The sequence below is a fragment of the Pseudopipra pipra genome, chromosome 6 (assembly GCF_036250125.1).
Source record: "Pseudopipra pipra isolate bDixPip1 chromosome 6, bDixPip1.hap1, whole genome shotgun sequence".
Taxonomy (NCBI): Eukaryota; Metazoa; Chordata; class Aves; order Passeriformes; family Pipridae; genus Pseudopipra; species Pseudopipra pipra.
The window spans coordinates 41,610,310-41,636,956 of NC_087554.1; the positions used below are offsets into that span (position 1 = coordinate 41,610,310).

General features: G+C 41.6%; 3 protein-coding genes across 6 annotated transcripts; 1 reads left to right on the forward strand and 2 right to left on the reverse strand.

Moving 5' to 3' along the window:
- Positions 1-349: 349 nt before the first annotated feature.
- MLH3 (mutL homolog 3) lies at positions 350-21,239 on the reverse strand. 4 transcript variants are annotated; one of them, XM_064658765.1, is made up of 13 exons: positions 21,155-21,239; positions 17,030-20,390; positions 13,445-13,543; positions 12,702-12,772; positions 11,558-11,662; positions 9,576-9,648; positions 8,853-8,924; positions 7,773-7,881; positions 4,545-4,704; positions 3,311-3,334; positions 3,028-3,109; positions 1,592-1,743; positions 350-864 (listed from the first exon to the last, which is right to left on the reverse strand). In XM_064658765.1, exons 2-13 carry the CDS (start codon positions 20,316-20,318, stop codon positions 757-759), a joined length of 4,344 nt encoding a protein of 1,447 aa, XP_064514835.1. In that variant the 5' UTR covers positions 20,319-20,390; positions 21,155-21,239; the 3' UTR covers positions 350-756. The 4 variants fall into 4 exon arrangements, with proteins under 4 accessions (XP_064514835.1, XP_064514833.1, XP_064514834.1 ...); XM_064658763.1 differs by lacking the exon at positions 21,155-21,239 and adding an exon at positions 20,934-21,124; XM_064658764.1 differs by lacking the exon at positions 21,155-21,239 and adding an exon at positions 20,910-21,124.
- A 224-nt stretch (positions 21,240-21,463) lies between these two features.
- On the reverse strand, positions 21,464-22,727 carry ACYP1 (acylphosphatase 1). Its single transcript, XM_064658771.1, has 2 exons — positions 22,530-22,727; positions 21,464-22,113 (listed from the first exon to the last, which is right to left on the reverse strand). The coding sequence occupies exons 1-2, from the start codon at positions 22,611-22,613 to the stop codon at positions 21,898-21,900; spliced, it is 300 nt and encodes a 99-aa protein (XP_064514841.1). The 5' UTR covers positions 22,614-22,727; the 3' UTR covers positions 21,464-21,897.
- A 218-nt stretch (positions 22,728-22,945) lies between these two features.
- On the forward strand, positions 22,946-26,243 carry ZC2HC1C (zinc finger C2HC-type containing 1C). Its single transcript, XM_064658768.1, has 3 exons — positions 22,946-23,040; positions 23,523-24,726; positions 25,399-26,243. Exons 2-3 carry the CDS (start codon positions 23,530-23,532, stop codon positions 25,666-25,668), a joined length of 1,467 nt encoding a protein of 488 aa, XP_064514838.1. The 5' UTR covers positions 22,946-23,040; positions 23,523-23,529; the 3' UTR covers positions 25,669-26,243.
- The last annotated feature ends 404 nt before the right edge of the window (positions 26,244-26,647 follow it).

Sequence of the window (26,647 nt, forward strand, 5' to 3'; positions counted from 1 at the left end):
CAGTTGTTTTGTTTGTTTAACTAGCAGGAGTTTTATCAGTGTAATAAGTTGCCTGCACCTATGATGCAGCAGCACGCTTTATGGTGTGCTTCCACATGCAAATGTGGTAGGAATGGGAATCCATTAGCAGTTGTCTTCAAAATGGATATTTAACTACTTAGTTACTTCTGTGGGGTTATACTGGGATTTATAAATCTCTCACTCAAGAGTGCAAACTCCAAGGAGCTGGAGAAAGCAGCTGGGTGTGTCATTCATTGCCTAGTTAAATGTTCTTTTGATTCTAAATTGGCCTATATATACTATGAAGCTGGTCGGTCCTCATTCCAACCACTGCCATGAGCCCAAAGAGTGAGTTTAGTATTAATTTTATTAAGAAATACCTCCCAATTTTCAAAGCACTTTCATTAAATACACTATTTCATAAAATACACAAATTCAGTTCCTCTCTCTATTACGCAGAATCATGCTGTGCTTGCAGGAAAAAAGTGCTTTGCTTTAGTAACTGCGAGTTTCTGCAACTCCTTGCATCCGCGAGTCAAGCACTGACATAGGGCCCAGACTTAGAGCACAATTCCTTAATGTTGAAGATGCTTCTCCAGGCTACAAGGGGTGGGCTTCTCCTGCCGTGTTCTCCTGGCTGGTCTCTGCTTCTTAGGTCAGTACCTGGAGCAGAACTTTGGTGAATGCACTGGCTCAGAACTTGGCTCCACACAGGATATTGTTTAACAACAAGGCTCATGGATCATACTAACACTTCTAGAGGTTGCAGCTTACAGTCTTCACTTTTTTTGAATAGGGTCCTTTTTTTCCAAATAGCTGCCATGCTCGCACCATCTTACGCAGTCTAGTCAAATTAGGTTTAGGCTGGAGGGAGAAAAATTAAGAAGCACTAAATCATCAGTGAGTAAATGAGCTTCAAGGTTTCTATACTCTTTGCCCTAATACTGTCATTCCAAAGTTTTTCTAATATCTAATTCAAAGTCCCCTCTGACTTTCAACAGAATCCAATTAATAACAATAAGCACAGTAATAGCAAAAGGGAGGAGTAATGATTTTGTTTTAAATTTAAATGTAACTTGATCTAGTGGAAGGCATTCCTGCCCATGGCAGGTGGGGTTGGAACTAGATGATCTTTAAAGTCTCTTCCAACCCAAACCACTCTTATGATTTTATAATAAGTGTTGCTATTCCTTTGTTTTTTCCCCATTTTATAGCATCTTAAACTTTGGGAAAGTAGGCTTTTTTTTTTTAAATTAGCATCTTTGCCACTAGTAGAATATCAGAATTCATACGCTTTCAAAGTTTTACACTTAAAAACTGCCATTACTTTAAATGTATGCTTAACCTTAAGGACACTATTCAAGTCAATGTGACCATTCCAATGATATATGGTAAAATCCTTGCTAAAGTGTTCACAGGACAGATGATTTATGTTCTAAAATGTTCTGACTGGTAACAATATGTAAAAAGTCAAGTAATATAAAGCCAGTGGAGGGGTTTTCAAACTGGCCTATTCTAGTTCTAACACACTACATGATGTGCCTCTGATAATCCAGAGTGCAGATTACCAGAGGTGAGTCCAACACAGTACCTGTTCTTCCTGCTGTAGATGGTCTATGTCTGCAAGAGGTAGCATGGAAGGTCTTCCATGTGCACACTGGAAGGGCAGCTTGCAAGATGACAAAGCTTCAATAAGCCCACAGCTCTCCTCCAAAGTCAAATGCTCATTAAACTTAATAGCTCCTGAAAAATATATACAAATTCTTGCACATGCTGCCAAAGAGAATTCCACTTCCCTCTACAACTGTGGTTTTCACTAAAACAAGGCATCTCCCAAAGATTAGCTGGTAGGCTGCAAAGGCAACCCAAAGGCTGCAGTATGGCAGACTTGGGGCTTGGGTCAATTAAACAGCCTGATGCATAAAGATCAGCTTTCCATGGCCTAAACTTTCACCTAACCCACGTTCAATGGATGGTAAAATTATTAGGTTTTGTTTTTTTCAGGTGATGTCATAGGAAGCAAGTGGGCTTTTTTTGCTTTTTTGTGTGTGTTATGGCTGAAGACCAGTTCACATATCAAAAAGTATTAAACCAAGACAGCAGCTAATATCAGTCCCACAGGCTTTATTGGTTCTGTGTGGCTGCCACCGACAGGCATCACTTCTGAGACCAAATGCTAGCCCTGCCAGTAAGTCCTTTTTCATAGGTGAGCACTTAATGGCATGCAGAGGAAATCCAAGCAGAACAGTAGGGAGTCATTTTAGAGGTGTTTGCAAATTTTAGCCTTCACAGATGCACAAGACCATCTGCAATCTGCCTTCCAGCCATGGGACTTTTTTAGATATAAAAAAAAATATGTATTGACTGCCAATTGTAGAATGCAGTGACACTTGAGAAAACAGATGCTTGCGGTTCATGTTTACGCCTACAGCACGATGTTGTTGATATTATAGCATCGGAACTGCTCCAAGAGCCTGGAGCTACTGCAGTCTACACCTTTAAGGTCTGCTCATTGCCAGGTACTGGAAAGTGACAGTCCCTGAGAACATGTAAATTTTTACTGCACTCCTTCCAAAAGTACCTGAGAGGTCATAGGCAGAGTTAAACTAGCACTTTCGATACTTAAAGGAAATAAAAAGTTTGGAAAGAGCAGCTAAGTTTTCTTTCCCACTTGCTTTCAAGCAGATTTCAGCACGTTCCCCCTTGGCACTTCATAGAGCTGTTATTTGAATGGTTCAGAGTTCACAGAGATGACTGTGTCTCAGAACTGTATTCTACCTCTGTTTCATGTGAAGGTTGGAAAGTATGTAAGGCCCATACACAAATAAATCAGAGCAGTACTGCTTGTCCCTCAGTGCTGTCCACGATAAGACTATTACCTCTTCATCCCTAAGAAATACACAGTCTGTATTCCTGCTGTATCTGCAAACACATCCTGAAAACACTGCCCCAGGGAGGATGTAGTGTAGAAACAGAAAGGTTCATAAAAAGAAAGAGAAGAATGAAAGAAAAGTACAGTTTCCCTACCATGACAGGCCTGGGAAGCTAACACCTTCAGAAACGTCAGAGGCAGTGTCCCTCGTGCTCCTCCTCCTGTGGTCTGCACTAGCTAAAAGCAGAAAGGGAACATTATCTTACTTTCCATTTAATATGAGAACAAAGAACTGTAACACAAAGGCAACTACAAATGAGGACAAGCTAGTGGATTATCTAGTCCACCTCTGTCACCTGAGGCTGAACACACTCCCTTTGGTTCATGCAGTAAGCTTTGGATTGTTACAGTCAACTTAAGAAGCAGAGAGCAACTCACCTCAATTTGTTCTTGAATAAGCTCCTGAAAAGAAAAAAAGTAGTATCAGTTGTTATTTCTCCCCTTCATTCCTCTACCCTACTTTGTCCACATCTGTGCATCATTTACTGTGTAACTGCCAGAACCAGGAAAAATTATGCTTTTGATAGTACACTGACCACAGTGTGAAAGATCCAGGTGGAAGTCCTGACCTCTCACAAGTATCCTATCGGACTTCAGACCAATCACTTGGTTTCTCTCTGCATCACTTTCCTATCTGCAGAATGGGCATAATGGAACTCATCTCTCAGAGTGCCACAAAGTGCATGTTATCTTTGAATAGCTGCCCTTTCTTCTTTGGATAATAACTAGTCCATGTGGATTTCATTTCTGATATCTAAAATGCAATGAATTCATAATTAATCTTGAATAGCTGCATAAGATCTAATTAAAAAGGACTGCAGAATAGATCTGCCAAAATGCTCATGAGATCTTGAGGCATCAGCTAAGAATGAGTGCTCGTAATGCACACATCTGATCCCCTCCTCTGCCACTTCTGATACTCTTGACTCCCAAATCATATCAGGAGAGTGCATTTTGAGTTCTTAGCGATTACAGCAAGGTTGGAAAAGAAAATTTAATCAAATTAATCAACTTCTCTGTTTCTTCTTTTCATATCAAAAGAGATGTATGGCAAGATTGGACAGATTCTCAACTCAGCCCAGTGTCTGAATGTGGTACTCCAGAAACAATTTTTAAGAAGTTTAAGAGCAGCTGTGATTGTGGAGGACGGTTTACAATGGAAACCGCAAATAATCGGTTCAGAAATTTCTCCCTCACACTGCAAAACATCTGGAACAGTGTTTTTTAGGAAGCTGCACTGCCCGTGGAGAGATTTCAAGAAAAGAAGTTTAATATTGCTGATACATAAATACCGTTTGTTAGAATTTAATAATTTTACTGTTCCTTCAAGCATTTACTGTTCATTCAGCATTCACAAGCAGTAAACTGTTGAAAGATCTGTCCTATGTATAATTTTTCTTAGCTTTTCCACTATCCAAGTCTAAAACAGTCTCCTATCATTTCAGTTATAGTTCAGTGATTTCCATTGTGGGACTACTTAGCTACTGAAAGGAATGGCACTCGCATTTGCCAAGGGACACCATCTCCCTCCTAACGGAGATACTGTAATACCCGGGGCCATTAACACAGAACAAGACCTAGTGCTGTAACTTCACCCACATCCATAGCTGACCTCCACAATACTTTTAGTAATAGGTTGTCTTTTCCGTCGCAATTCATTGGCTTCTCTTTCCATAAAACACATTGGCACTTTCCTCACAAGAATCAAGGAGCTGTTTGCCTCAGGAAACAATAATTCAAGACCCAAGTCCACCAAATTTTTGTTGCAGCATCTGAGGGAAAAAAAAAAACCAGAAATAAGACATCAATCACAGTAGCTATGTCTTCACAGCATAGGTAAATATTTCTGTACTCCACATATATTTCTTCCTGTAAGTTTCCCATCTCAAAATCCATGCATCATGAGATTCCAAGTACTTTTGCCCTTTCAGCCTACATTCAGCCATGTTTTTCCACTCCAATCAAATATGTATTTTTCATGCTCCACAAGCACAAGATCTAAGAGTTCCTGTATTATTTGGAGAGAAGCTTTATGTCTAAATTTATAAATCTACCTTTTTTGAAGATGCACAAGGTGCCTGGTTCAACACACAAACATTCCAAATATTAAAATTACACATCATTAAGACTGCTTTAACCTAAAACAACTGCGGTTTCAAATGACATGTATTAGCAAATACTTAAAATGGAAAAAATACTGTAAGAAATTTATAATGGTTTAATGAACTTTATATTCCGTAAGCAAAGAGAACACAGGGAAGAACAACCTCCAGCTAATGATGACATATGTCAACCTGTGGATGGAAAAATACACACAAATATGAGACTTCACAGTCAGATGAGAACTTATCTTCAAAATGAAAACAACTTTATTTTTTTAATTCAGGAAATATAGACTGAAAGGTGGTAAAGGTCAGTTTTAGAAAAGAGATTCTTTGAACAAAGGAAGAAGTTAATCTAAACTTACTAAAATCAGTCACGAGAATAATACAATTATTAGCCTCCATATGGAGATGGCTTGTGTAATTCTAGCCAAAAAAAGAAGAGCGCACAGAAAGACAGAGAAAGCCCATTGTAGGAAAATGACAAAATCCAAGCAGCTATTGAAGTCAGTCAGGTTTGGGTTTTTTTTTTAATTAAGGGAAAAAATAAAGAAGGAAGTTCAAGAGAGTCAACAGAACAATGCATTACTACAATGCTCAGTCAACAAACAGAACCAAAGCTGCAGGTGAACCAGAGATCCAGCTGAACTATTATATTGCAACCATAGCTGAAGAGAAAGGTCTTTTAGACATGTTAATTTATTTCATTACATCAAAATTTACCACAGAATACATTCATAGTCTGCCAGTAACAATAACAACAGACTTTAGATTTTTACATTATACTTTTAATTCATTACCTTTTAGTAATGATAGTCTCACAGAGTGATTGCAAAGGGATGAACTGCTAATACATACTAAAAAATTATAAAGTCACCCAATAAAAGTACTAGTAAGCCAGCACCAGTATAGCCCACCACTAGTAATCTTCTTGCTTATCAATTATCAATCAATTATCTTAAGCATTAACTGAAAATCACAACTGGCATCCCCTCTGCTGAATATTCAACCAGTGCCCTTAAAAGAAAAACATGCCTTTCTGATGTACTTTCTTACTGATTTTTGTAGAACATTTGTGATTTAGCTGATGAAGAAAAGTAGCTCTCAGAATTTATTAGCTCTTTCAAAACCACTTTGATGCCGCCTCTTAAAAGCAGCTAAAAAAAGGAACACAAAAAGTCGTCATGCACAGAGAAGTAACATTTGTCATGATTTAGCAACTACGGAAAGAAGGTATGCTGGCAACAGATGGTCAATGGTCAACATGAATCTTGATGTGTATCTTCATGACTTTATTAATGATATGGAAAAGGGACATGGTCAAGCAAGCAAATTTGTAGAAAACATGAAATTATTTAGGTTAACTGAGAATAGAGACAAAGTTGAACTCAATCAGAATTTAAAACAAGTAGAAAAATGATGAATGAAATCTGTAGGATGAACAAAAAAGGAATAATGAAAAATGACAGAAAAACCGCTCTTAAAGAAAAATAAATAAAAATTATCAGAATAATTTAATCTATTTCTACTTCTGGTTGGCTTCTACATAAATAGCAAAAATTAAAAAAATAACCCCCACAACTCTGTGTTTCTCTGTCATGACAATCAATAGATACACAGTTCCTGCAAGCAGCAGTAGCCAAAAAAGCAGACAAAATATCAGGTGTGGATATAATAAACAAAAAATATGGGCACAGCTAAAAAGCTATTGTATGAAGCAATGGGATACCCTCACTTGGTATATTGTCTTCAATTTTGGCCATGCATTCTCAAAAGTAGATATATCAGAATGGAAGACACTCACAGATGAGCGCAAAAATAAATCAAAGTTGAACAAAAGCCATTACAAATATTGTAATGTTAGCAAGATCATCATTAAGAGGTGGGAACGACGAAAGCATTTAAATATTACTGAACTATGAACAATGTGGAGCAAGTGTATACTTTAACAGGCAACAATCTTAATAAGGTCTGATTTAGAAGCTGTTGAATTGACTAGAGGCATCCCAAAAAAGAAAAAAAGAACAGTAATGAGGTAGTCCTGATAGAACTTCACCTGTAAACAACGAACAATGCAGTGAGAAAAACCCCCACAAGTGCATGTGGCTCGTGACAGACAGGGATCTGGGGGGAAAAAAGTTTGATTACTGTCCAATAGATCTTCAACAGCCCAACATCAAATCTGTATCTAAACTGTTGCAGTACAAAAGTTAAATATCCTAATAGTAGTGAGGCCACCATTCTGAAACATTTGGGAAACAGTGTCCATTAAGAGCTTGGCAGGCGCCTATGAATAAGGAATGTGTTTTTGAAGGATTCACAATACAAACTTTCCATACCCCATCCTTATCTTCTCAAACATTGTCTGTAAAATCAGTACCTAAGTTGACACTATGGGCACCACACTCCATTGTGCACTCCCAAGTCCTGAGCCCCAGACAGCAGGAACTGTTGGAGGCTGCTTTGGCCCACACAGGAAGGTTTATTTTCCCAGGGAAATCAGAGCACATTACAAAGGCACAGAAATGGCACACCACAGGGTTTTGACTCGAGATGTTGTAACAACGTGCCGAAGAAGCATATCTATTTTCCTCAGCACAGACAGAGCCAATTGGGCTTGGCTCAGGAAAGAATCAACAACTTCTCTCCTGAGCTTCATGGTAACCCAGCAATACACAGAGATCCTCCTGGTCAACAGAGACATCCCCAAAAATTTAGAGCTATTTGCCATTACTAACCTTAGAAATCTTCTTTGCTCTTCTGTAACTTCAATCTCCAAAGGGGGAGAGATGGAGGACGACAGTATTTTCTTCTTGCCATATGCTGAAGTTTCCTTCTCATAGGAATCTGTGAATGAAACAGTTAGAAGTATCCCCTCTTAAAGTATTTACGCAGGCATTACCCTTAATGACCCTCTGGTTTGGCTTGTAATCCCCTGCTTGGATTAAAAAGTGACCACAGAATGCCTTCTCCTGAAACTTGTGGAGGACTGGGAATGTCACAAACCAGACATCCAGTCTCTGGGGAAGGGCTGGTTAATGCCACTTTGTTTTTTCCCACCAGTTTCAAAAAAGAGTCACCCTAAATAGCAAAAAAACCCCCACTGATATATTTGGTTCAACTCGGAGCAATTTTTTCACAGAAAAGTCCAATATAAATGGAGTTAAAATACTATTCATTAAGCATTTCTCCCTTCAGTCTTTAATTTTTTCAGTACCTGACCAAAAAGAGCAGAGTTCCTGGAACACTCTTTGCAGGAACTACGCAGTATTTGTTGATGAAAGAGAAGGTCAACGATTTTAAAGTACTTGATGGATGGCTATTGTGCTTTTTAACACTGAAACCAATGGCTAATGAGCTTACACAGAAGACTATTATCCCTTTGCAAACAGTTTCAGACTGCGGAAATTTTAAGCTTTAAGCACAGTATTCAGCTAAAAAGGAACCAAATGAACTATGCTCTTTACTCTGCATACCATGTCTTATTCTTCCCAGCATAACCACATAAACTTATTGATGTTGTTCTATTTCCTCTTCATTGTTTTTCCTATCAGTCTTCCTGCTCTTTCATTATGTCAGGACTATTTTAGTTCAATAGTTTTGTGGGTAGGGAATATATCTTCTATTTTTGGAAATGCTGTAACAATTTTCAGCTGCCAATATTATGACTGCTACAGATACTGAATGTCTGCACTCTCCTAGGGATCAGGATAAAGATGGCAAATGAATATCTTATTGGTTCCATACACCCTAGACAGCTCATCTGTACTTTTCTGTGCTCTGATTATCTTTTTTTCTAAGACCACCTGAATTCTCACCTGCAATAAGCTGCTCCAAGCGGATCCGTTCATGAGCTGCATGTTGGTCCACCAAAATTAAGAGGTTTCCATCTAAAAACGTATCACAAGAGATGAGAAATAGGCAAATTTGTACCAGACAACTGCACGGATCAGGAAGAATAACCACTTCCCAGGGGCCACATTTAGAAGATAACTATCAGCCTGTTTCACAGAAACAAAATGAGGAGGAGGCTGTGTTGGCAGAACATAAAGTCACTATAGAACAGAAATTTAGTGATCCAAATTGGCGGTTAAATTAAGGTAATTAAATTGAGTCAGAAACTCTTGTCTATTGACATCTTCATCTAACTTCATAAAGAAAGCTGAGTCATCCACAAACTGTTCTGTTTAATACAGTCTTTTAAAATGTTACAAAACCTACTGATTTTGAATGCCTTTTTTGTACAGCTTCAGAGAGCTTCAACAATGAGTATGTCCAGACACTGTGAACTGAGTCTGAAAGATGTTAGCAATTTGAGTACAATCTATTTTTATAACATTAATCTGAAGGCAGTAGGAACACTCAACAACATCCAAAATAAAGATAAAGAAGATCCAAGAAATTTCAAGTGAAGCCTAACATTTTCCTCTACTCAGAATATCATCCCAAAGCAAGAAGAGATTACAAAGAGAACAGTGTTCCCTCTGCAATCTAACCACACTTGACAGTCAACATAGCTTCATGCTATCCACCACTCTTACCTGCCTTTTTATCCATTTCATTCCTAGTGTTAATTAAACAAGCGATAAATTTATTGTCCACTTGCTGAAGAACCTGTAAGATACTCATAAAAATCATTACTGAGCAGCAAAATTATTTTTAAAATGAAGGCAAACAAAAGAAACAACAATCAAAATGGATCAAGAACAACAAATACCTAGCAGGACGACTAGGGGAGTGGAAACCACATCTTTCCCAAAAGGCTTAAAGGATTTGGCCTAGCAAAACTAGACTGAGAAGGTATATAGTTATTTTTTTATAAATACATTGGGGGACTAAACATGGAAAAGGCAGAAATTATTTAAGCTAAAACATAATACCAGCAGAAGATCAAATTACCATTAAATGGTCATGAAAGTTTCATCTGGAGCTAAGAGAAAGTTTCAAAATATAAAAAAAAAATAATTCTGGATCAATTTTTTCAAAGATAGTCATAAAGGCAAGTGTGCTAATTGTTCTTGAAGGTTGTAGAAACCTCCTTGAGTTGGGAATGAAAGCTGTGCACAGTGACTCAGAGTATTTTAATTGTTGATACCACCAAAAAAGAATGAAAACAACCCTTTTTAACCTGCTGATCATCTGCAGAAGACAGGAAACGTTTTTCCTCTTCATTTTTTGATGTAGAATTTGCCTCTGTGTCTTGATTTCACCTTCCCCTCAAGCATCAGAAATCAACCAGAGCAACTGAGAAGGGGTGCACAACGCTTTCAGTATCTTATTGTTAGATTTCAAATATTCAGATGTGATGTTACAGAGGAATTTCTCCCCAGCTCATATAGACAGAGCTCACTCTAAATTCTCTGTCTCACAACATGTGCATTGTTCATCTGCTAGGTAAAAATGAATGGATGATTCTATTTCTTTGCAGGGATGCAAGACATTAATGATTTTTTGTATTCTTTTCCTGTCACATGACACAATGTTTTGTGCTTTTGGTCTCCTCTACTGATATTCTCAAAATTGCTATAGGGTACTGAAGGCAGTATTTAGATTTTTCAGAGATGAGAAGTGGTAATGGTACCTTCCATTTTCCATCTTTCCTCTCCTGTCTTTGTGAAACATGAACTGTTCGCTACAGTAACTTTATTTACTCCTGTTATTCCTGCACTCCCAACATAATTAAGGGAATCATGTGGATCCTTGTCTACCCTGGAGATCAACATTACCATGCCCCACAGTCAGAACCTGCAATCTTGAAGTCAGCAACCTGACTCCATAAGAATAATGCTAACTGGGCCTGTAAGTCTTTTGTTACTGGGATGCAAGAAAGGGAGGGAATCCACTCTGGCATTTCTACCCAGGCAAACTGTCAAAGAATGTAAGTTGAAGCCATACATTTACATTTGCTTTTAAGTTAATATTCAAAACATTTGATAAAAAAAGCACTAAGTTAAACTTGATGTTATGATGCCATTTTGCCATATTTAAAAATCACTTTTAAGGGCAGATACAAATCTTAAGGTGCAATTTCAAGTTTTTCCATTAAATCTGGAATTTGCTTTTGAAATCACTCTGCTGGGGAATTAAATTTCTAAGGTCAACAAAAATGGAAGATACAGGACAGAGATTTCAGATAAATGTGAACTAAACAAATGCCTGCAACAAATATAAAAAACTGTCCATTGCTATCATTTAGTTAGCAGTGTTTCCAAGCAGCAGTAGCAGGGCTCTCTCTTGATTCTGACTTAACCATACTAGTCAAGTAATTTTAGAGTCACTTGCAGATAGCTGATTAACCATGAAATGATACTAATATCCGGCATGACATGTGTGTCTGCTGTCATCACACAGCAACCAAGAATTCTGCTAGTGCTTGTGAAAATTAGCAATATGATCTGTTTTCCTGAATATGTCTTTCCTACCAGGTACAAACATCAGCAAATCCTATATGCTGAGTGGGAATTTGTGGGTGAAAGCTAGTAATACAATAAAACCAGTAATAAAAGAATAGATTATATTGTACCTGCATTGAATGAACCATGTCTTTGGTGAAACGATAAGGATACAAGATATTGTGAATTTTCACAGCCAGATTGTCGGCCTGACCACTGGTCACATCAACTGCAATCTGTAAAAAGAGAATTACAGATCAAACAGGCTGTAAGGGATATATCAAAAAATCCCAAACACATATTGAATATTCAAAAAAACCCAGTTTTAATAAAAACTGGAAATAACTGTATCTTGCAAACCGAGCTTTCTGCACAAGAATAACACTAGCTAAAAAACCATCCTGCAATCCCTCTGCTTCTATCCCCAAATATTTTTCCCATCTGGATATTACCTGATAACTTCAATGCATTCAGCTGATTTCAAGTACCTATAGCAAAGCTGAAGTTAAATATCAGCCTACTTGAGCTCTCAGTGGATCTCATTACAAAAGCTGTATTGCCCTGAAATGAGTCAGAGCACACGTCACCGAAAGGAGTGAACAGAACTGTTCCCTTCCAGAAACTCACCAGCAGGTGGTTTGCTGCTCCATTCCTATTGTTTGCAGGTGGAAATGGTTACATACATATGTTTATATGCACACAACATGAGGATTAAAGATAATGCTACCTCATGACAGCAAAGGAAGTTTCTCAGAAAGCTCCAACATTGTTTTTCTCTCACAGGCTGTAATCCTGCCAGGCTATAAAAACAGCTATAGTAAAATACACTTTTAAGACCCGTTGCATACCAAAGAAAGAAACCTGGGTTATTTAGCTCTGCCCACGAAGTGGACAGACACTATATCACTATTTTGCCATTCAACAGCTTTTGATTTTAAGACAACTATCTCTGTAGAGGGAAGACAGCTTATAATGTTTTGCTTTTGAAACGACATAAGGTAAAAGATTAGCCTGATACCTGCATCTCTGACTTTGAATAAATCCACAACAATGACTTGCATCTAAACAGTCTCTAAAACCACAAAACTGCCAGGTCTATGGTCTAATATATCTCTGAATAATTTATATGCAACAATTACAATAATTGCAATTTTGGTCCCAATGTCAGAAAATAACAGGTTAAAATGATTCCTAAATGATTAATTAAATAATAGGTTAAATTAATTAAATAACAGGTTAAAATGATTTTAGCATGAGATGCAAGGAAATACCTACCTCTGGGCAGGGAACAAAAACAGGATTATTCCATTCCAAAAGCAATGACTGGAGAGACTCCCCTTTAACATCTAGGAAAGAACACATAGATAATACAGGGACTATCACCATCTGTCAATAGAAGGTTTGTTGGGTACCTCTATCTCACACAAGTACTATTTAATTTTTTACTTCCATAAAAAGGGGGAGAGTGTACAAACAAATAAGGGAACGTGAGACTAGGCTTCTGTACTGTCTGCTTTACCTAGGAAAGGTACTGTGCAGCTTTCTGACTCCTAAAAATGCTGCAGCACAATTCAACAGGCCTGGAAATGGGGGGAGGGGGGGGAGGGGGGGGCAGTGTGTAGGGAAAGAAAGACCTGTTTAGCTACCCACTCCCTCTGGACAAAGTTACATACCAAAAAGATTATTTCATCCTTTCCACTGCAAAAAAAAAAAGGTGAGGATTGAAGCTATTTGTCACATTCCAAAGTTGGAATGAGTACAAAGAAGGGAGTAGGTAATTATTCTTTAAACTACTGACAGAATTCAACAAAGAACTGGGTATTTCATCCTGTAAATAAGTATCCCCTAACCTGCCTTCAACCCTAAAAGTTTTTTTTCCCAGTTCTAGATTTGAGATGACTCACACAGTCCCATTGTTAACAGACCTTGAGTAATTCTGGGTTCCTGTTGGGACATCTGGGAGAATTCTTTGATTTGTTTTCACCACAGAACACTATGTCCTGGAAAGCTGGCCCTACCTCTCAGATCCTGGCTTGCCTGAATCTTCTCATTTTGAGGTCTAGGAAGGAAGGGTAACACAATCTCACTTCTAAAAGGATGGCATCTGAACTGAAACCCTAAACACAAAATAAATTTACTGCTGCAGCATCAACAGCATGCAAAATTACTAAAAGCTATACGATTATTATATTCTTATAAAGCAGCATGTGCTTAGCCCTACACAAATTAGAACATCCCACAGGTTGTGCAATATTGACACATATGTAAAAAGCTGAGAATTATCAGACACACCTGCATCAGAAAACATATTTAGAAATATTACCATGGCTTCTGCAGGACTGTACTTAAAAATTGGCTGCTGCTTTAAACTGGTAGCAATTATTTCCAGAATTAGTGCAATCAGAAGTGTCATCCCCAAAGAAAAAGAGGAGGCATATAGTAGTCTACCAGAGATCAAAACACTGTTGAATTCCCTCTATCAAGGAGTAGCAAAACTGTCAATATATCACCATTCCTATCAGTATTTAATACAGTTATCAGGAATTTGTAAAACTGAAAACTACAAGTCAGTGAGCCCTCATGAGATATCACAATTAGCCTAACAACATGTTCCTACCACCCAGAAATGATTTAATATTACAAACCTGTATTGTTATCAAGAGTATTAAGAAAAGTGGCTCAGATTTCCAGCACAGTGGTAAACATTTCACCCTTCCTTTAGTACAATTCAGACTTCTATTCTTTGTGAAATAATAATGAATTAATAAAGTTCCTTTCTACTGAGAAATTAAGGGTGTGCATTCAGGAAAAGTGGCAGAGTGATAACGCCAAAGAAAAGCAGCTGTGTGCTGATAAGCTCAGTGTGAAAAGGCTCTATGAGATCTTAGACCAGGCCATAGACTCCTGCTGCTGGCTCCATTCCAGTGAGGATCAGTGACGGTCCTACCCTGGGGACTGAGAGTCCTTTGAGAATCCAAACCAGCAGCCCAGCACCAGAGAGTAACTCAGTATCCCATTGTCACAAAACCCAGAACAGAGGACAAGATGGCCTGACATGGTTTCTGGTAAACTGTGGCAAATTGAAGAATGCTGCCTAATTCAGACTTTGACAGAACTTTTATAGCTACTGTCATGGAAAGATATTAACTCTCAAGAATCTATCATTTATATCAACACAAGTCCAGTATTTTATACATGTAATAGACAAAGAGTCATCTCCCTGTTTCTTCTTGCAGGGAAAATCCTTGTTCAGGATATATATTGTTCATAAAGTTAGGACTGATTTTCTTGCTCAAAGGCCAGTGAGATTTCAGAGCTGGCAGAGATATAATCAATATGATTCTTCTGACAAGTAACATCAAAAAAGGTGTTGAGGATAACAACGTATCTACTTTATACAGGCAAACCCCGTACAATTACCATATTTGAGGATTCATTTTCACTTGCCTCAATTAGATCATTAGGATATACCAGTGTAACAACAGAGAATAATGTAAGTAACAAAAATTGCAAACATAGCTGGTGTAGCAACAAAGACGAAGTTGAACTGGGATGTTATCCTAGTACAAATGCATTATTCAAAAAGGCATCTGATGGTGAAATGAAGCCTGATAAAATTTCCTGTAGCAATCAGTTTAATCGGTACAAAGATGTCTGACTCTAACCTACAAAATCTAGCATCTCTGTTGAGCATGTGGCTTGTGACTGGAAAAGATGGCAGATGGCTACTGCTGTCACGGAAAAGAGGATATGCATTATTCTTACCTCCTTCTACCTCTCAGTAACTAATTTCCCTAAAATTGTATAGGAGATGCTGTTCTTAATAAATCATGGAGCTATGAAATTCTAAGTCAACACCATGGGCTTACTGACACTACTTTAAAGAGCAAACTGAAAGCATATACAGCAAGTGAAGAAATCATTCTGCTCCTGGGTCTTAACAGCAGTCCAAAACAGCGCTCAACATCAGGAGATGCAAATGTTGTGTTAAGACACAGTTATGTTTATTCCTATGGCTGAAAGGAAGGACTATCCTTTGCTTGAAAAACATGTGAAAGAACAGATCTGTTAAACTTTGAAAACCTAAGATCTATAGGGTCTAGCCACAGTTCAAATACCTTGTGAAGGTTTGGGAGGTCTGACCCTCAATCTAAGAAAAGCAAAAAAGCAGACACCTCACCAAAAAAGTGACAGGGTTAAGAAAGACTGGCACCACTGATACAACAGAGAGTAACACCAATGATGAGGCTAAAAAAGAACAATGGAGGTATCATGGGAGGTAAAAAGATACAATATACATCTTGAAAGCCTACAGACTATACATCATCTGAAAGCGTAAGGGTACGTGAGGTATTCTCTTTATAAACATGAATGCACTATCCAAACATTCTGGATAGAAGGTCAACTTCTACAACTCAGAGCTTTGGCCAGCTACTAAACACCACTGTGAGCAATAAAATTGGCAAACCACAGAAATCAAAAGTGTTAGTCAAGGAGTGTATCTTTGTGCTTGCAAGTAGCTTTACCTAATAAAAACTTGCATGAAATTTTCTTCAATGGAACACAATATATATTAAAAATTGCTGGCATCAATTATTACACTTAAAGGGAATAACTTATCAATTGCAACACTACTGCACCAGTGTTTCTGTGACTAGTGACAAAGAAGGAAGTAACAGACAAAAATGGAACAAACCAGAAGCTATGAGGATTGATTAGCCAAATATTTTACAGAACGATCTAGAAAGAAGTCTAAACTACTTTTTCAAAACAAATTATGCAGTAGAAAATAGAGTCTACATGAGGAATGGCTGCATCTTCGCTCATAAAAATTGCCTATAGACAGAACAAAGAACAACTTGAAAATACAGATATATCCCTGGAAGGGAAAATTATCAGACAGTATTCTGCTGAGCCAGATCAGAAGGATGCGGAAAGTCAAAACCCGCCACATAGATCAACGAAGATTCATGAACACCATACCCCTGGAAAACCAATACAAAGCAGTGTCCTTTTGCTAATGGAAAAGCCACCAACAATGCTGTACAACACTTGCTACAAATTGTGAAGGAACAGCCTGCCTTCCAAATTCCATGGAAAGGAAACTACACATTCACAATGAAGTTAGATTTTTGTTCATCTTTCAAGGGTTGCTTTAAATTTTATCTGCAAACTGAAAAAAGATCATTTTAATACAAGTCTCTCTGCAACAACATATTCTCAGAAACATAACTGTTTAGGACAAAACGGTAAAAACCACAGTATTTTTCTGGTACATTTACTTTTAAATATGTTTCTCACATTATATATGACAACAATTACACATAACTGTGATCACAGTGAATGTTATGATGCCCAGTGATAACTAGGCAGCTGTTTGTTAATTGATGTGATACTGACATTTTTTATCACTTATTAAAAATTATCTTTTATATCTTTAACATTAATATTTTACTGTCTCCATAGTTCCCAACACTTTCCTGTTTTCCATGCAGCTATTACATGTAAGGCAGTGCCTATTTTCAGTATAAATTCCCAGATGCTGTCAGCAAGATTATTTTACACACTTTTCCTCATCCCATTTTTACAACCACCCCTCTTACCATTCTCTGAAACAACATTCACAGCCATTGTTGTGATATCTTGAATACAGGCAGCTTGAAATCTTTCACTAGGAGGAGTGCCGTAGGTGCTCAGTCCAGTTGCTTTATTGATGTATATTGTCTTACCCGAAGAAGCATCAAAATCTTGCAGCCAGACAGAACAACACAAATCACTCCTGGAATTGCCTGTGCTTGTGTTGTCTGCAGAGAATTCCAAGTTACTTTGTAAGGTCACATGGGGAACCTCAGTATCTTTATTATCTTGTTCTGAGGATTCATCTAATGTACTTTTATCTTTACAGATCGTGCTAGTACAATCATTTTTAGCAGGCAGTGATAAAACACTGCCTGAAGAGACTGTGTACTCCCCTTCTACACTGCTGAGTGGTGACGAGCTGACAGAACTCTTCACAGACTCTGCTACCGCATCATCTGATTGCGAGCACGCAATCCCCTTAGAAACACTGTCATTATGTTCTCCCACTTTTTCCACTGAGGATTTATAAGTTTGACAAGTGTTATACAAAAAATCACTATTTGAGGATTCAAGATCAAAAGAGTGGTCATCTTTTCTATTTGAGTATGTTTGGAATTGTTCACCAAGTTGTTCTACTTCTTTGTGGTCAGTTTTCATTCTAGACAGTTTGGATGATAAAGATCCTGAAGATCTTTTACAACTTGGGTTTTTTTTACTAACCAGGGAATAATCAGACAATGTCAAAGGACTCTGACAAAGGGTTCGTTTGTCCTGCGATGTTTCTCCACTGCAAAATAAAGTCTTTTCCAAAGAACCAAAAGCTTGGCTAGTATTATTAGAATCTGTACCTTCCACAGGTGGAATTTCACAAGTGCTCAAGTTACTGCGATTGACACTGTCATTCTTTGAAAAGTCACAATTAGTTTGTGAATTAAGAACCGTGAGATCTAATTCACTTTGTTGTGACATGGGTGTTGGTAGCATAGACTTGACACTCCCATAATATCTCCTGAACTTTTCTAACGAACCCAGCTGCGTGGACATGCTCAGTTTCTTAGAGGACTGAGGCCTTGGCACAGTTATTTGCCTTCTAGTGCTTTTTATAACAATTTTCTTGTGAGGAATACCTGAGGAAGTTGGCAGTGGCAATTCTGTATCATTCGTTTCATAACCTCTTTTACTAGTGGCAGTAGGCATGGCTATTTCCCCCCTCACCTGATGAGACGAAGTTTTGTTCTTATTACCATCAGTCATGCATGCTTCTCTGGTATAAGAAGCTGTATATTCTTTATTTGTATTACTGGAAATACCCCTATCATTTAAAGACTGAATACCAACATTCAATTTGTGGCCAAAAATATCCTTGTCACTGACAGAGCCAGGCCTACACTGTGTGTTTAATGCAAGACTTGCTTCTGTTTGTTCAGAATCATGTGGGGGCTCACTTTGCATAACACATCTTATGAGGCCTGTAGAGGACAGCTTTGATGGTATTGAACTAACAGCCCCTCTTCTGGCATCATCTATCACTTCAGCTGTTTCCCTGCCTCTTCTTGCATTACAGTGTCTCATCATTGAATTTCCAGAGACAGTTTCAGGTCCCACTGCTGTTTCAATAGGGTCTTCTCTCTCAGGCAGTGACTGAATAACATTCTTATTTAAAACACAGACATTATTGCTTTTCTGTGTTACTTTGCCTTGGTGGCTGCCCACATCTTTTATGTTATTCTGAGCACAATCCTGTAGGTCACCACAATTGTCTATTTCTCTTATTTCTGATCTGGCCCCTCCACTGAAAGAGGAATGAAGACTTTCTGAAGGTTTCAGATGAGTATCAGATGCTTTTTGGGAACTGTTAGTGTATTTTGGCTCCTGTTCTGAGGTATTTGATTTAATTAAATCAGAAGCTGTGTCATCTTCATCGGGCAATGGAATCTCTGCTTTATTGTTTCTAAATGGGTTAGATAACTCAACAGTCTTCTGATTTGGGGTGATTTCATTTTCCTGTACATTTTTACTTGCCTCTGTAAGACTGGAATTTTTTTTTCGAGTAATGGCCTTTCTTTTGACATCTTTCGATTGCAAGGTACACATTTCATAGGAATCCACAATTTCATCACATGCTTTCTTGAAACTTTCTTGGATGCTCTTCTTGTCAAGGATTGAGGCCTTCAGAACTGGAGCGTTGTGCAAACAAAAGTCATTATCTTCATTAAATTCTCTGATGTCCACACTACACGGTTCGATAAATAAATGTTCTCGTTTCAAAAATATTTTCACTCCTTCCTCTACGCAAGTTAGAAGAACATCCCAGTTCTGGAACTCAATTAGAGTCTTTGCAGGTTCCAGGCACACATCGTAGTCACTGTATGCACAGGTCACATTGAGAATAAAGATCGCATACAACTCTGGCCCACAGCGATGGTGGCCAGGACTTGAACCAGCCTGTCGGCTTGCAGGGACACCTTTTGCTTTGCAAATTACACTTTCTTTTCTTAATAAAAAATCAATTAGTTTATGTATTCTTGTCTTTAAAACAAGCCTTCTATTCACATACAAGAACTGCATATTCTTATTGTAATGTCCCTCAGTACTGATAAAACCACTTATCTCAAACCCCCCAGACTTGTGATTTATTTGTCGCAACTTCTGGGATCTGCCCAGTCCATAAATTTGACAAAATCGAGAGCATACATCTCTTGTCTTAGGGAGCTGAAGCACCATAGAACAAGAAACATCGTTCCTTAAAGAAAGGGAAACAGAAGGATGCATTAGCGAAACAGCCTCTATCTTCTGTCTCACTCTTTCAAATTCCAACGCAGGATCCATACACTTTCTCCTCACCGGTAACTGATGGAACAGATTACACACAGTGACTGTAGTTCCGCCACTTGGTCTGTTCAATTCAGCTTCACATACTTCCAGTGCTTGCCCATTGTGAAATAGTTTCACAAAGGTTTTGGCTGTCCTGCTGGTCTTAGATGAAATTTCCACTACACTGGCCATGTTGGCTATACTTGCCACAGCCTCCCCTCTGAAGCCATAGAATGTCAGTTTCTCCAAGTCTCCCACTGAGCTGCACTTGCTGGTGAAGTACCTCTTTCCAATAGCCTTTAAGTCCTCTTTCCCCATCCCAGAGCCATTGTCCACCACCTGGATCTTAAAAGCTTCCAAATCCACCCTGATAGCTACACATGTTGCTTTGGCATCAATGCTATTGAGGACAAGCTCCTCAACACACTGGCCAAGGGAGCTGACGGTCACTCCAGAACGCAGCCTGGCTCGCACATCTTCCACCAAAGGTTTGATCATGTCAAAATCTGATAGATGAGAAACACAAGAAACTGTGGGGAGCTCACTGCTCCATGTTCCTTAAAAGAACACCTTGGGTGGAGAGAAAAGGGGGAAAAAATAAAATTAAAGAAATACAAATTGAAGGCCAGAAAAAACCTTTCATTTTTTTGCATTCACTCTCGTAAATACACTTTTCTTAGTTTTCCTGACATTCAGAGGCTTCCTCTGTGATTACTTTCCTGCTCAGGCTCTGTCAGTGCCCTCAGGGCAGATGGCCAGAGCCAGAATCTAAGCTCATCACTAATAACATACTTGGTTCTCAAACTTAATGTACCCAAACCAAACTCCTACCGTATGAGGAAAAACTCAAAGGACTTGCAAGCAAGAGTATTTTACTGTAATTTTCATCAGAATTATCGCATAAATATCACCAAGAACTGGGCAGAGAGCTGATTTCCTTTAGTTTTTATCTCAATGTCCCCACATAAATTCACAGTGCCTCATCCTCATCAAATAGCATCTGCTGCTACTTGTCGAGGAAAGGACTAAAGCAGGCTCGGGAACGGGTGTCAGGCAGTGAGCCAGCTGTTAATGCAAAAGGGAACCCACTATTTCCCAGTCCTTGACGCCTACTGGTTTACTAGTGGCCTTCGCCCTTTCTGGGGATCCGGTGCCGCCGCTGTGACAGGACTCCAGAGGCTCCCTGACCCCGGGGGCTGAGGAGGGCGCGCTGCCCGGGTTCGTTCGCGCCCTCCCCTCACGTCCAGAGCCCCCTCTGCTCCCGCTCCCCGGCCCGGCCCCTCAGCACCCGCCGGACCGGGGCGCTCCCGCAACCGCCGCGGCGCGAGACCAACCGTGCCGGGCCGCCGGGCCCGCGTGCAGCTCCTCCCACAGGCCGACGGCGCGTGCGCACCTGCGCGCGAACGAGGGGGAGAAGGGGGATCTAGACGGGCACGCCGGGAGTTGTAGTCCCGCCCCGGCCGGAAGCTCTGCACGGCTGTGGGAAACACACCTTCCCCCGGGCCATTCCCGCAGAGCGGCACCGGAAAGCTGCTCGGGACGACCCCGCTCTCCCACCAGGGCGAGTATCTGCAACTAGATCCCGCTCCGAGGGCTGCCATCCACTCAGCCCCCCAAGCGACACACCCATTCCACACAGGAGGTGAGCTGCAGGCAACTTTATTCTACAGAAAACGTGAACAAAGTAAGTTGTTTCTCAGGCATTTAGTGCACAGACATGATGTTTTTAGCAATTTTCTGTGTCAACGTTGATCCTGTGACTTTCTTCACGTCAGCGCCACACTCTACACATTACAGATTCCACTCACGTATGACCCCACACACTGTGCGCACTTAGAAACAGAGGCTCTGCCCCTGAACAGCCCCTTTAACAAAGACAGCACAGCTCTTCCTCTGCCCACTAGAATTCTGTGACAGGCTGAGCGTCAGACTAACAGTGCAGCAAAACAATAAATTAGAAATGTAGTAAAATAAAACTCTCTAGAGCTGAATATTGGCTGACTGAACAAGCAGGGAAGAGAGGAAATGTTCCGTGAGCGTAGCTCCCGCTCCAGATTTTGCTTCTTTCTGGACAAAGTCACTTCAAAATCTGGAAATCCTTGTGCTCTAGAGCCTCAATCTTCTTCTCATTGCTGAACTCCGCTTGGCTGATGCGGGACTGGGGACTTCCTATCTTCCTGAGCCATTCCTGCAGCTCCCGCACCCTGGCAGTTGGGCCCTGGATTTGCCCTTGCACAGTGCCACGGCTGGTATTTTGGACCCAGCCAACGAGTCCTAGTCTCTTAGCCTCCCCCTGAGAAGACAATGCAGAGCAAAATGAGGTTATCCAAACTGTAATAGAGCAACAAAACGACATTCACATATAGGAGCCAATTTTGTTGGTGACGCACAGGCCTCCAAGGAAGTTCCTGTGGGTCAGGCAGCAGGAAAGGAGCACAGGATTCGCCCAACTACTCATTATATTCTTTCACGCGAAAAACTGGGGCTGAGATGCACTCTTCAGCCATGCTTACATAACCCGGCCGGGCTGCCAGCAGCACCGCGATGCCGGCCCCGCTGCGGCAGAGGCTGGAGCCCGGCCCGGGGCCACGGCCACGACCCGCCCGCCCGCGGCTCAGCCCCTCGGAGGCACCCACAGGACGGGCTGGCAGTGGGCACGGCGCAGGCTGGCAGGCAGGGCCGACCGCCCCGCGGGCCCGCGGCACGCACCTGTGTGTACTTGCGAAAGAACACGCCCTGCACCTTGCCGAACACCTCGTAGTCCACAGACACCAATGCCTCGCCCTCCGCCATGGCGGCACGTCCTCCACCACCTCCTCCTGCCGCCGCCGCGTCCCGCTGCGCCTGCGCCGCGCCGCTGGGGGCGAGGCCTCACTGCGGCCCCTGCGGCCAATGAAGAGCGGGCTCGGGGTCGGACCGATCGCTCATTCGCCGTTTATGAATAATGCAGCGCCCCCCCCCATGAATAATGCATTTGGGGCGCCCGCAGGCACCGCCCCCTTCGCGGTGGAGCGTTCGCGCGGCGAGGGAGCGATCCTGGGTCTCGCGCCAGTCTCCAGGCAACAGCACGCCAGGCACGGCTCCGCGCCGGGCACGGCTCCATACCGGGGCCCCGGGGGCCGCGGGCAGCAGCGGCGGCGGCAGGAGGGGCCGGGGCTCTCGGGCCGACGCAGTTCGCCGAGGAGGGAGGCCGGGCGGAGCGCCGGGCGCGGCCCCGCAGGTAACCCCGCTCGCCCCTCGGCGTGTGCGCCCGGCACACCTCGGGAGATGTAGAACGAGCCATGGGAAGATTGTGCCGAGCTTGGCCGGACGCCTGCGTGTCAGACCCGTGTGGCACACAGGTGGATCACAATGCCAAAACTGAAGGGACACGTTATCCTGGGGAGTGTAACAATTCCTCTGACAGTGCGGCATATTTCTGTTGCTACCACGATAAGGCAGGGCTCAGGCAGAAAGGGAAATAAAAGTGTTTCTTATTTCTGGCTGCATGAATGATTTGGACTGGGAAAGGTGGCATGGGAGCTCCCTAGATGGAAGGAATGTAAAGACTTATAGAACACAGAAAAGTTACAAAACCTTTGCTAATACTTATTATAACCTCTCACTATAGCCTCCAGGCATAGACTATTAGGAGAAAATTTGTCCAGTTTTGGATAAGATAGTCTGTAATGGCTTTGCTTCTAACCTCAGGCTCTTTCTCAGGCACTGAATGGCTTTTTTTCCACCGGTGGCTCCTGTGGTGGCTCCTGGTTCCCAGCTAAAACACCAGAAAAACAACTTTCAGCATGAACTCATAACTGACAAAGAGGAAAGTTTGAAGGATCCCTGTGCCCAAAAGAGCCAAAGATGTTCTTATTCTATTTTAGCAGAAAACACTCAATACGGGCATGGAAGCTTCTGTTCAGCTGGACTACAGAGTAAGCACCTCACCAGCCAGGCCTGTACTCTGTCAGCTACATCAGTAGACAGACAGAAAGAAGGAGTGGACCGTGCACATCCTCTGAAACCAATTTCTCACCACAACAGTGTGAGTGTTCCAGTGGTCAACACAGCACAGCTCGGAAGTTCCCCATACATGCAGGAAACTCCAAATAGTAAATCAAGCTCAATAAGCAAAGGGAAGGCTCCAGTAGGGAGATCTGCAGCACTCTGTCCTTGGACAGTAGAGCCTGAACCATCAACCCCCCATCTATACAGGAGAGAGCTGGCCTACATCCTAAAGTTGGAGGCAGATGGAAGGAACCTAGAAGAGGCAATTCAAAAGAAAGAGGCCCTTCTCGAAGAGAAACTGAGGAGAACAAAGGAGACACTTAGGAGGATTCAAAGAGAGAAGAAGCTTATCAAGGCAGAGCAGAGAAGAGACAGTGGAGCTGAGAGGACCCATGAGCAAAAGACTGCAAGGCACCCTGAAGAGAAAACTTTCAGAGTTGCAGTGAGGCCAGGTGGTGGGGTCTTTGGTGGGGCACAGTCTGCAGAGGCCATTATCCCCAAGCCTGGCACCACTCACCACCCCCAAGAGCTGGCTGTGGGGAAACTCAGGAAGGAGCAGCTGGTGGCCAACAACAGCAAAATGCGAGACAGCATACCCGTGGAGCATTTAGCTTCTTGTTCAAAGCTGGCCCCAAAACATAGCCCTTCTCCCTCTGCCCTCTCAGACCAAGATTCTGGTGACCACTTGTCTGCAGAGATGCTGTATGTGCAGGCTGCCAGTACTGTGCAGCAGGAGGGGCTTGGACAGTGCAGCTTCTGCAATCGTAAGTTTCTCTGCTCCAGGCTTGAGAAACACATGAGTATCTGTGGCAAGAACCAAGTCTCCAAGAGGAAAGTGTTTGACTCCAGCAAGGCCAGAGCTAGGGGAACAGAACTGGAACAGTATCAGCAGTGGAAGAGCACAAGGAGTCCTCAGGTAATGTGCAGTCCATTTGCCTCCCTTAGTCCACATCTACTGCTCGCATTCAGTCCATCTCAGCTTCTAGTTCCGAGTGAGACATGAGCACCTTCACATGTACGCAGGGCTAAGGGATACAGTCCAGCTATTGCCTCTTAAAGGTTTATGACAAATGGAAAAATAGATCCATTTAAAATCTAATAGATGGAGGTGGCAGTCCTGTCTTTATAATGTGTTAAGGATGTACTCCTGGAGAAAGCTCACTCCTTGCTGTAGTTAAGATGCAGACTGGCTCTGCTGCAGTAAAGCTCTGTGACATCAGGAGCTGCAGGGAGCTGAATGAAAATCCAGGTAATAACACAGTCTCTTAAAATGAAGACAGAGGAAACATGCAGCTCTGTTCCTGCAAAGCAGCTATAGCAACCCTCTCCAGTTCCTTGGCCCCACTGCTCGTTTTTCTGGTTACTTTCAAGCTCTTTCGAAGTCCTGTTGTTTCCATCAGAATTTCCTTCACATCCTCCTTGGTGCTGGTCTTCTTGATTCCCTTTGTGGGACTCAGCTTCTCAGGGAGGGTTTTACATCAACAAGGAATGCCCAGGGACAGGTGACCTGGGTTGGGCTCTAAATGCAAGATTGAGAATGGAAGCTGATAGTGGTCCCAGTTGCTCTGACTGCCTTTCCCTTCTGCAGAGTGAGACACCACCCAGAAGGAACAACTGGAAGCAGAAGCATGAGGCTCTCATCCAGACCGTGTGCCAGGCCCGCCAGCTGCAGCAAGTCCTCACTGAGGGAGGGAAGGTGTCTGACCTGCCTCCGTTGCCTCCCGTGGAAAACCCAGACTATGTTGCCTGCACCTACTGTGGACGCCAGTTTGCTCCCCGAGCAGCTGAGAGACATATTCCCAAATGCAAAACCATAAAGAATAGGCCCCCACCCCCACCACAGAGAAGGCGCTGCTGAGGCAGTGCCCAACTGTACCTGCTGCTGTGATTCCCTGCCTCTTTTTTGCCAGGTTTCCAGCTATAGACACTTGTGCTTTCCCTAGTCTCAAGACTGGCTGCAAGCTTGTGTGTATAGTTAGTGAACAGCTCAGGATGTATAAGCAGAATACTAGAACTTGTGTACTTTGACCTGTGCCCTTAGGTTCACCCCACATGGGATGCCCCTTCCCTCAGCACAAGAAGCTTAGGATCAGACATTCAGGGGTTCAGAAAAGCTAGCAGTAGCAGGCACTTACTGTTTGAATCCATATGTCAATTCATGTGCATAGAACAACAGAGATACTCTGAACCAGCCAGGCCCTTGAGGCAACAGAACAACCATCACAATCAATAATTAGATTTAATATTAAAAAAATAGGCCAAATTTCTAGGGAACTCTAAAAACAAAGCTGGCACCCTTTCTTGAATCATCTGGTTATTTTCACCTTGGTTGCTGCAATGGTAGGGAATTATGACAAAAACATAACCTTGCTTTTGTTTTCTTCTTGAGATGTTATTTTTCTACATTCAGATTATTAAATATATTAAACTGGTTCTGTTGTGTAAATGTGGTTTTAGATGGTCACATAATGGTCTGTGTTCTCAAAGTAAGAATGACTACTTTGTATGAGAAGGTTGCAACAAGAAGCAAACAAACAAAAAAATTCCAGCAGCTCCTTTTTCAAGTCCTCCGGTAACATAGCAGCAGCTCATGGGAACCTACGAAAAGATCAAAAGCAATTAGATTAAGCTGGAATAGTCAGAAGCTGAATATGCAGAAACACTCCAGTCTTCAATGGGTGAACCTGACTCCTGAAAGAAGTTGGAGGGCTTCTGCCTTATATATATGTGGGCAGAAATCTCAATCCCTTGGCACACCTGAGGAAACATGAAGGTCCTAGAAAGGGTCAGTGCTGCACTGTGCCAGCCAGTGATGTGTGTACAAACCTGAGAGGAAA

Coding starts and splice junctions, on each gene's coding strand:
- ACYP1 (XM_064658771.1), bottom strand. CDS start 22,613: ATGGCGGAGGGCGAGGCATTGGTGTCTGTGGACTACGAGGTGTTCGGC. Junction 22,114..22,529: donor TCTTTCGCAAGTACACACAG/GTGCGTGCCGCG, acceptor TTGTCTTCTCAG/GGGGAGGCTAAGAGACTAGG.
- MLH3 (XM_064658765.1), bottom strand. CDS start 20,318: ATGATCAAACCTTTGGTGGAAGATGTGCGAGCCAGGCTGCGTTCTGGA. Junction 9,649..11,557: donor ACATGGTTCATTCAATGCAG/GTACAATATAAT, acceptor AGTATCTTACAG/GTTCTTCAGCAAGTGGACAA. Junction 865..1,591: donor ATCTACAGCAGGAAGAACAG/GTACTGTGTTGG, acceptor TTCTCCCTCCAG/CCTAAACCTAATTTGACTAG.
- ZC2HC1C (XM_064658768.1), top strand. CDS start 23,530: ATGGCTTTTTTTCCACCGGTGGCTCCTGTGGTGGCTCCTGGTTCCCAG. Junction 24,727..25,398: donor AGAGCACAAGGAGTCCTCAG/GTAATGTGCAGT, acceptor TCCCTTCTGCAG/AGTGAGACACCACCCAGAAG.